We start from the raw sequence: 11,431 nt of genomic DNA on the forward strand, positions 1-11,431 counted from the left end.
AAAATACTGATCTATACATTTCAAATCTAAATTTTCACCGTGCAATGCCGGGTAACTCAGCTAGTATTATATATATATATATATATATTTCAAAACTGGTCATTTGATCATTTCAGGCCTGTTGAAGACAAAGCAAAGTTTTCAGTCAACACAGGTGTGCCGTCTTTGCTAACAAGAACAGCTCTGTATGATGAGTATCAAATTCTACAACTGAAGAGACCGACGAAACTTTATATACTTCGAAAAGCATGTTCCAATAATTACACTCTTCGTTAAGTTTAGTTATTACTAAAGCCAGTTTGAGCAGTATGTATCAATACTTACATTCTTCATTGTGAAGTTTCGTCACTCACTGAAGCTAGAGTTGTTTACAACCAAAATAAACGATAACTAAACAAAAGGGGTGTATTTAGAAACCGACGTCTTAAGTGTTCATAGTTTAAATAGTATCAAACCAAAATATGAACACTCACACAGACAGTTATGTACATTTAAGTAGCATTGAAGTTACGTTATCGGTCTGTGTACAGAAAGTACATATATAAAACAATTACTCCAATCATATAACATTCTGCACTGCATTCTTTAAAGTATTTTAGCAAGTGCCAAAAAAATACAGTTAGATATTACAGAAATTCTATAAGATCATGTAATTAATTTCATAAAAAACCCAGAATTCGAGCGCTTTCGAATAGTTGCCTATTCCTTTTTCACTTGAGTTTTGGGTGCTAACTCTTCTATCAAAATTGATATAAGATCATATAAGTATTGTTATTATGTAATATAAAGAATAAATATATTTAAGATAAACAACATTGTTTATTTATGAAAAAAGCCCCATAGTGGCACAACGGTATGTCTACGGATTTACAACGCTAAAAAGCGGGTTTCGATACCCGTAGTGGGCAGAACACAGATAGCCTATTATGTAGCTTTGTGCTTAATTACAAACAAACAAACACAGATATACATTTAGGAATTCTACAGATTCCATCTTCAGCATCTAAAGCTAAGTACTGAAGACGGAATCTGTAGAATTCCTAAATGTATATCTGTGTTCTCTTCTGTTATAAATAAACAGTGTTGTTTATCTTAAGTATCGTTATCTTTTTTATTGTGAAACTTCGTTTTCCTCCGAGCACATCGATTATTATTATGTAGTACCATTTTAAGACACTAGATGGCCCTCTAGCAGATTATCTGATCAAACAATCAGGCTTAATTATTTGTCTACAAAAAAAAATGGTTACATTTACAAATAAATTACTGTAGTAACTTATATTTTCATTGTTTTAATTTAGTTTTTGCTAGAGGGTGCATGACGTTAAGATAACAAGTGTTCATAAAAGTAGTTCTAGAATATGTAGAAACTTCACGATGTCGTCAATAATCTAGTAACTTATTAGTTATAAATACAAGAACCAGAGAAGTATTGAGTTAGTTAAGTGAAGTCTTTATTGAGAAGTTATAGAGTAGTGTTTGAAAAGTCAGTGAGGTACTGAGTGTGTGAAAAATCGGGTAGTTGTTGATAGAGAGAAAAAATAACCAGTAAATTAGTCACGTTGGTTATGAATCGAATAAATTTTTGTTAAACGTTATTAGCATACTATTACTAGGCTTACAGTGCTTTAAAAGCTTAGGTTGAAAATTTTGTTTTTGAATTTAGTATAAGACATCAAAGAAAAACCCTGATGTACATTGAGATCTCAGGGGATGTACGTCCAATTATATTACAACACTCCTTTCCTATCATTCATAAATACGTAAATAAGTTTCTCTTGGTTCTTTGAAAGCAATGTTTAAATACCCGCAAAATCGCGATAAAACCCCATTCTCTTAGAACAGTGTAGCTTACAAGTAACAGAACTAACATATTTATCTGCATAGACGACAAAATAGAAGAAAACTTGTCTGATGACGTCTTTCGCTTCAATTTTGCAAGAAAAAAAAACAGTTATGAGGTTATATTAATCTGTTCTCATTAAATATTTGCTTTACCACCACTCGAATGTTTGTTGATTCAAAAATCCCACGCGACCTACCATCTAAGTAGTACCACAGTAAACATGTTTTATTACCATAAAGAAATATGTTCGTTGTATAGAATGTTTTAGAGACTACCATGTTGCACAACCTTCAATGGTACTTTATCTTAATATACTATTCATTTATTGTTATTTTCGTTAACATTATTGATTATACTGGTTAGTATCCCGAATATCATTATTATCATTTTCTATTTATTTTATTATAAATATCGTTTTGCATTATTAGCTTAAACCAAGTACTTAGGACTAACATAGATATACTAAGGAACGAAAGTATCGTAACAGCGAGGCTACTGAACTGACGAATCTTTCAAGTAAAAATGTAAGAAAAGTATATGTAATTAGTTGCACTGATAGCCAGGTTGATTTTGAGTTTCGCTTTAAGTACATAGCTTATTCTGATTGGAAGAAAATAATATTTAAAGACGTTGTTTTTCTGTTTTGTGAATACGAACACGATGATGCTTCTACATAAAATCATAATTTTAGGCTTAAGTTCAGCCAAGTGTTCACAATTTCCCATTTTTTATTTGTTTTCGAAAGAAAATTATGTTAAGGAGTAGGACACATATCTTGTATGTAAAACGTATTAGCAAAATTATAAATTTCCTGTACTCAACACCGCCTTTAACTCAGATATATGAACTAAAATGTTTATATTGATAATTATATAATGACGCCTGTACAGTGTACAATTTCATATTTTTTTAAATAATGAGAAATGAGTAAACAAGAAGATGGCGTGATTAACTTGAAATTTGGGCTTAATTATTAAGAAATCTTTACCAGAAAGATACAAGTCCTGGAATACAATTTATTTTGGGGTAACAAAGCCTTAATATGAACATTCCCAGTGACTGGCGTGTTAAGAAACGTGACTAACGATGCATTGTGCTTGTTTGAATCTATGAAAACTTAGACTACTTGATTGATAAAAAATTAATGTTATTCTAAAAATAGCAACCGGAGACTAGGGCTATGCGATGGTTACCGTGAAGTAAATTTATAACAAAAGTTTGAAATATTATTTTGTACATTTTATAGGCTTAACGAAAAAGGAAATACTAATATAGTTATGGTAAGAAAAAAAAGTGGCGTAGCATAGCCAGGTGGTTTGGGTGCTCGACTTGCATTCTGAGGGTCTTAAGTTTGAATCCGGTTACCGAACATGCTAGCCTTTTCAGACGTGGGGGCGTTATAGCGAAACGTCCAATCACATTTTTGTTGGTAAAAGAGTAGTCCACGAGTTGGCGGTGGGTGGTGTTGAGTAACTGCCTTCCTTCTAATTTATCTCTTCTATATTAGGAACAGCCAGTGGTGAAGGTAACCCTCGAGGAACTTGAAAAAAAACCTGTAATTTTGAAATACTTAAATTTTAGTTGTTTTTTTTAATGGCATGTTTCTAACTGTGAGAACGATAAGTAAAATTTCACTAGTAGGTTAAAAAAAGAAAGAAATAACCTAATTATAACTGTTCTGAATAAATACACGTTGAAAGAAGACTAAAACACGTCCGTCGGTGAGACAATGGTACGTACTTACAACGCTAAAATCCGGGATTTAATTATCCGCGGTAGACACAGCGGAAGCCTAAAGTGGCTTCTCTCTAAGGGAACAAACAAAACTATAAAAATATTTCCTAACTTTTTTTATTAAATTTTTATCACAAATGAAAACAAAAAAATACATGTAAATAATTTCTTTCTTAAAATCTTTTTAATGTAACTCAGATTACTAAGTTGGTTTACTTTAGCACGTAATGTATTTTTATCCACTGATTTTCCTAAATCGGTATTCTAAGAAGTGCTTTTCAATTATGGTTGCTAAGGAACCGTCTCCTAGCAACAGCCAGAATCCGAAATGTCTTTATAAGCTCAGAGCTTCTACAGTGCTTAAGTAAATGAAGTTGGTTTGATGGTGAAACGTTGTTCGTTGAGCCAGATTTATTTTTTATTCAACTAAGACACTATCGTGCTATCGATTTCAATAAAGTGAGAACACGAAAATGATTCAGTGATAGATCTTTAATTAATAGACACTTAGAACTGAAGGGTTTCTTTTGTTAACAATCTGTTTATTCTCGAGCACAACTTTCGAACAGGGTGAACTGTGTATTTTAAAAACATATACACATTTTAGAATCTTTGATTTGTTGAAGAGATACAACTTTGTTTTGTCTGAATAAACAGTATATTCTTGCTTTTCAAAGAATATTTTCAAATGATTACTTCAAAGACCAGGGTTAGCTTAGTCCGTCAATTAAGAGTTTAATGCTTCTGTAATAATATTTTTTCGACACACTGAAATATTGTAGTATAGATCAGATACCTATAAACTATGAAATATTACATTTGAAATTAACTTAGAGTATTTAGAACTCTTCTGCTTGTATCTAGAAATATCCAACATTTTATTTATCACTTTCTAGGAAGCCCGATTTTTTTTCTCCATTTATTAATAGAAAGCTTCCATATTTTTCGGTTATTCAAGCGAGTGCCTAACGATCTTATTTTGTTTGTTTGTTGTTAGGCGTAAAGCTACACTATGAGCTATCTGTGCTCTGCCCACCACAGGTATTGAAACACGCTGAGCAACTGTGGGACCACGATATTGGATTTAAAATGTATGCATTTTACAACGAATCATTTGGTTGATGTTAAAGGGAAAAGAAAGTGAATAATTGATTTTATTTTCAGTTCAATGTAACGTGTCCTCCAGGGGGGTGGTTAGTGGTGAGTTTATGGATTTTCGAAAAATATAATATCCGATGATCGATACCCCGCTATGGATAAAGCACAGGTAATCCGTTTCACTAAAACAAACAAATAAAATGTAAATAAGATACACTTTTTCTTTTCCCTGAAAACGGGGTGGTGGGAGAGGGACACGGCCTGATTCGTTGTCACAACACCCGAAATTTAGTTAAAGATTATCTTACGCGTACATATTATCAAAATGAGTTTTTTTTTAAATATTTGAATTTCGTTAAGATTACACACATATTTCGTATGAGATAATGCCATGATCTGAAATAATTAGGTTCAATAACATGAAATGTAAGACAAATTTTTTTAGCGTGTATCACGCGACTTTTCCCCAAAACTTCATGGATGACACTAACACCATATTTTTGAAACGTTTTTATTGAACGCTGATGTAAATAGAACGTTTAGGCTTAAAACATTCCTGTACACCCTGTAAACGGAAATGTTAAGACGTTCTGGTACACCCAGTCAATAGATATGTTTAGGCTTAAAACATTCAGGTACACTCTGTAAACGGAAATGTTTAGGCTTAAGACTCTCTGGTACACCCAGTAAATAGATATGTTTAGGCTTAAAACATTCCTGTACACCCTGTAAACGGAAATGTTAAGACGTTCTGGTACACCCAGTCAATAGATATGTTTAGGCTTAAAACATTCAGGTACACCCTGTAAACGGAAATGTTTAGGCTTAAGACTCTCTGGTACACCCAGTAAATAGATATGTTTAGGCTTAAAACATATCGGTACACTGTAAATGGAAATGTTTAGGCTTAAGACTCTCTGGTACACCCAGTAAATAGATATGTTTAGGTTCATGCTCCAGATTGTATTTTTTGATAAAAAAAATATATTAATGTATGTTTTGTTTTGTTGTCATAACAATATATCATCCCGAAAAATGAATTTCCTGAAGTAATATTTTTTAATTTTATACTTTGTACGGGAGTATTTAGTACACTAGGAAATCACTGAAATTTGAATATCTTAATTTATCAGGTGGAAAAAAAATGAAAGCTGTTTAGAAAGAGAAACACAGAAATTAAAGTGCTAACGTTTTTACTGCCAGTACAGAATATAATTACAAAGCATTATGTTACAATTACGCCTCTGACGAGAACTTTTACACAACATCTAATATGATATATACTTGACTAGAAAACTCATTAATGAGTTAAGCTATTCAATATCATAATACAACTTTTATAACTTGCTGTAGATAAACACTTTGTGCTGAAAGACTAGAGAACAAGGATGGTTTTCTATATCTTGATCTGTTCTAGTGATATCCAACAAATCAGACGTCGTACTCCGTATATAACTTGCTGTAGATAAACACTTTGTGTAAGTTGTTACCAAAAGACTAGAGAACAAGGATGGTTTTCTATATTTTGATCTGTTCTAGTGATATCCAACAAATCAGACGTGTTATCGTCTGTCGGTGTTAACAAGTCTGTCTTTAAGACTGTGTTACCCCTCACGTTAGATGAGCTAAAGAGTTTGTATCAATTTGTGTGAGGATTAGTTGATGGGGGCTCGTTACCCCTCACGTTAGAGAAACCATTAGCGAGTCTGTCTTTCACAAAATATTGACAACACATTTCATATTAACCAGAGCGAATCACATATTACAACGGTTAACCAGAGCAGATCACATATTACAACGGTTAACCAGAGCAGATCACATGTTACAACCTAACGAAACTACAGTGTGTTAAAACATGAAAAACACTCCAACAAACTTCAGTTGAAGGTATGCACTAGAACAACGACGTCACTAATAAATGTATTAAAACACAACTAAATAATCAACGAACAACTACCTTATAGATGGCGCTCCATATTTCACACCCACCAATGCGATCCCTTTTTCCCTCTCCCTGTTTTGTGCTTGTAAAGAAAATCGTTTTCCTAGTTTAGAAAGCTACTTTTTCTTTTCTTATCCGTTTTCCTTTATATTACAGACTGAACACATCAACTAAACAAACAGTACTGGTCTTTCTAACGATTTTTAAAACTTGGATATTGGTTTGAATTTCGCGCAAAGCTACACGAGGGCTGTCTGCACTAGCCGTCCCTAATGTAGCAGTGAAAGACTAGAGGGAAGGAAGCTAGTCATCACCAGCCACCGCCAACTCTTGGGCTACTCCTTTACCAAAGAATAGTGGGGTTTACCGTCACATTATAACACCCCCACGGCTGAAAGGGCGAGCATGTTTGGTGGGACGGGGATTCGAACCCGCAGTTTGCGAGTCGAGCGCCCTAATCACCTGGCTATGCCGGGTTCTTTCTAACGATTAATTATATAACAACACTAAAGTAAAATAGAATATATCGTTTTGTTCAGCTATATTTAACTTCTTAATCAACACAACTACCGATTACTTGGTATAAACGGTTAGATAACAAAACGTAACTCTGTTACTTGTTTTTAATATTGGTCGTAGTTTAGCAGAGAAGAACAAACACACGCTTATCTTTCGAATATGACAAAAAAAAAATTCCAGGACATGAAGAAATAACGTCGTCAGATAAAAGAAACAGCGACGTGACAAGCTAGCAATTTCCTTTACTTGACTGACAGCAGACACTCGTGAAGCAATTAACAAAACCACGTATTACTTGCTTTTCTCTTCACAGCGCATGTCTGAATCTTAACTAGACTTCTGGTGTATGAAGCTATCGTTTCAAAAAAAGATACTGACGCAACAGTTTTTTTTTAAAGATATACAATCTAACCGTTCTGTTTTGTGACATGTTGATATACTATAATCAAAAGTTTGTCCCTCTTCAATACCTTAATTCTCTATCTTATACCCTTTTTTTTATAACGTTTAAAACGTTTGTTATCCAGTAACAATGAAGCAGAGATCCTGCACTGCTGACGATAATGAGACTCTACTGCTAACAATGGTTCTGGTTTGGATCAAAAGCTCGGTTTCTTTTTTTTTGTTTGTTTGCCAACTATTAATTTGGATTTCTATAAGAGAGCTGTTTACTATTCTTTTAAACTGTGAGTCAGTACTAGCTGTTTTAACCACAAAACGATGTGGGGTTTTAACCATAAAAACGATGTTGGGATTTAACCACAAAAACGATGTGGGGTTTTAACCATAAAAAGATGTGGGGTTTGAAACACAAAAACGATGTGGTGTTTTAATCACAAAAAAAAAAGATGTGGGGTTTGAAACACAAAAACGATATGGGGTTTTAATCACAAAAAAAAGATGTGGGGTTTTAACCATAAAAATGATATGGGATTTTAACCACAAAAACGATCTGGGATTTTAACCAGATGTGGTGTTTGACTCCCTTCTTAGCCTTAAAGTAATTAATATTATTTTTTGCACTTTATAAACTAAGGGGCAGTCTGCATATTTCTTATCTTAGGAGTGAAAGTGAGTTTTGTCTGTTATATTTACAGTTGGTAACTGATTTATACAGAAACTTTATTATAACAGTCTTCGAAATATGCATCTCAGTTTAATTTTCTTTCGTGTTTGGGGATGGTGATAATTAACCATTCGCAAAGAAGAGGAGTAAAATGTTAGTGTTCAGTATACATAATGTAGATATCTAAAAATACTGGCCATGAATCTTCAACTATAAATACACGATGTCAGAAGAACACGTGGGTTCAAGAAGTCTTAAAACGAAACGATAAAACCCAAAAAGGAGGACCTTTCTTCTTCAGGAGGATACTGGGAATGGCGGGTAATTGAATGAGTGATATATATATAAAGGGAGTTAAATGACGTCATGAAGGTCACCTGGTCTTCCAGAAAGTGTTTTTATATATCCTCTAGAACCTGGAATCGGTGATCTTCGATCATTGGTTTTGTTCTCTAGATCCTGGAATCAGAAAAAGAATATATTTATTTATCTATTTCATGTAGAGTGAACTCTCAATTTTTACTCCAAATCTTTCTAACATTTATTATTTATTTATGATAATTTTCCATGCCTATCTTTAGAAGTTGACCTGCTTAACGTATCTTTTTTTTTCAGTAAATCTCCACGTGTCACCTTTATTTTTACTTGAAAACTTAAGTATAGTTTTCTTGACCATTTCTAAAGCAAAACACCTGTAACACCTTTTTATATGACGCTCTCGTTTCTGGTAGTGTTGCACCAGAAATGAGACACTTACAACAGTACTTTGAAAGGTATACAAAAACACTTCTTGGAAGCCCAGGTGACCTCCATGACGTCACCCAACTCCCTTTATATATATATATCACTCATTCAGTTACAGCACCATTCCCAGTATCCTCCTGAAGAAGAAAGGTCCTCCTTTCGAAAGCGTTTGGGTTTTTATCGTTCTTCAGCTATAAAGATAGGACAATTTTGACCCATTGCCTTTACCATAAAAATACTGACCATGACTCTTCGACTGTAAAGGAAGGACAATTTTGATCCATTGCCTTAACCATAAAAACACTGACCATGACTCTTCGACTGTAAAGGAAGGACAATTTTGGTCCATTGCCTTTACCATAAAAACACTGACCATGACTCTTCGACTGTAAAGGAAGAACAATTTTGGTCCATTGCCTTTACCATAAAAACACTGACCATGACTCTTCGACTGTAAAGGAAGGACAATTTTGATCCATTGCCTTTACCATAAAAACACTGACCATGACTCTTCGACTGTAAAGGAAGGACAATTTTGGTCCATTGCTTTTACCATAAAAATACTGACCATGACTCTTCGACTGTAAAGGAAGGACACTTTTGGTCCATTGCTTTTACCATAAAAACACTGACCATGACCGGCATGACCCTTCAACTATATAGAAAAAGACAGTTTTGATCCATTACTTTTACCATAAAAATGCTGAACATGACTCTTTAACGAAAGACAGTTTTGATCCATTCTATTACTACACAACAAAGTACGACTCTGTGTATCATGCGTGAAACATAACCAGACGGGAAATCTCTTCTGTGGCACTATCTTCATCATCAACTATTTCGGTAGCGAACGCCCTCTGCTGCTTGGGCCTTGTACTAAAAGTAAAATCGTCTGCTGTTCTATAACTTAGGATTTTGAAGGGAAGATGGATAATAACAGGCCTGTCCATACAACCAAGGACAGCTTTAACTTTGACCCTGTATGTTACTATAACTCCATACGGATTTTTTTCTTTCGGCCGAGGATTCAGGGAACTAGTGGCCAGAACCGTGACGTCATCATTAAACCCGCCTTCCAATGCAAGAGCTACAGGGTACTTGAGAAAACTCATTAGTTTAAAGCAGAAATCACGTGATAAGCTGGCTCCAGGAGAAACGGGATGTCCATCTTCCGTTTCGGCAAGGCCGACGAGATTTTTGAAGCGACCATTAGTGAACATGCACACGTACACGTATTGAATAGCATATACTTTGATTTTCTGCACTGTCTTGTTGCTGTTGTTATTAACCGTCACGTGTACGTGCATTATGTCTCCATGGTGATAAATTTCTCGATCCAAGACAGTTTCGAGCTCGAGTTTTCCGGGGCTGAACACGAAAGTCTTACAGACTGAGGCGCTAGGGGGAGCAAGTGGGTTGAATGGCTGAGCGGGAAAGTAGTGGACACATCGGAGTGACATCCGGACAGTACTCCTCTTGTGTGGTTTCTCATCTGGTCTAGACGCTGTAAAAGAAATAAAAATAACAAATAAATAAAATCTCTCACTTTGTTATGATTTAGTTTCGGATTGAAAAGGTGATGTTATTAGGTACCTGTTCTGTTTCCTGCCACCAGGTGTCTCTTTCACTCTGAAAAAACGGTTATGTGGCTTAATTTAATTGGATTAACTGACAAAGGAAAGATAAGCGTTTCTATGAGATATTGTGACGGTTTATTTTCTTTAGAGATTATTTTATTATATAAATGTAGTTATCTCAGAGCAGCGTTTCCACGATACAAATAAAGACGTAAAAAATTCCATCCAATCTCTCTCTTTTTTTTCTTTTTTTTTTGCTAAGCGAACAGAATTGTGCCGATAAGGTTACGTTTTGGCGATATATAAACCACTGCTTTGTACAGCAGAGTAACGCGGGTCATCACAAAAGATCTCGTGTAGTAAAAACACGAATATTACTGGCTGAGTTTATTCTTTATGTACTCTCCAACTCAGGGCAGTAACGTTTTCATTGGACAAATATTGTACTTGACTTTTTGATTCCCTTTTACCAATCATTTTAGCGAACCAAATAAGGATAAGGGGAGGAGTCAAAATACATTAAAAACGTTTTATTGGATTAAACCTGTCTGCAGATACCGCAATCTTTTGTGTTGTTTGTTTGTTTTTTAATTTTGCGCAAAGCTACACCAGGGCTATCTGCGCTAGCCGTCCCTAATTTAGTAGTGAAAGACGAGAGGAAAGGAAGCTAGTCATCACCACCCACCGCCAACTCTTGGGCTACTCTTTTAACAAACGAATAGTGGGATTGACCATAACATATAACGCCCCCACGGCTGAAAGGGCGAGCATGTTTGGTGGGACGGGGATTCGAACCCACAGTTTGCGATTCGAGCGCCCTAATTTTATTGCTATAAGTCTGTAAACTTATCGCTGATCTACTGGGGGGGGGGGGGGCAGGACGTTCATTGAACATGATGTATTTA

The 11,431-nt window shown here is 34.8% G+C and overlaps 1 protein-coding gene across 1 annotated transcript; it reads right to left on the reverse strand.

The window, feature by feature from the left end:
* Window positions 1-8,559: 8,559 nt before the first annotated feature.
* Window positions 8,560-10,453, reverse strand: LOC106476083 (arrestin homolog; the record flags this gene model as incomplete). Its single annotated transcript, XM_013936755.1, has 3 exons — window positions 8,560-8,664; window positions 9,518-9,604; window positions 9,744-10,453. Coding segments are annotated over 3 exons (902 nt in total), but the record flags the coding sequence as incomplete, so codon positions are not given.
* Window positions 10,454-11,431: the final 978 nt, after the last annotated feature.

This window comes from Limulus polyphemus, unplaced genomic scaffold, assembly GCF_000517525.1.
Source record: "Limulus polyphemus unplaced genomic scaffold, Limulus_polyphemus-2.1.2 Scaffold9761, whole genome shotgun sequence".
NCBI lineage: Eukaryota > Metazoa > Arthropoda > Merostomata > Xiphosura > Limulidae > Limulus > Limulus polyphemus.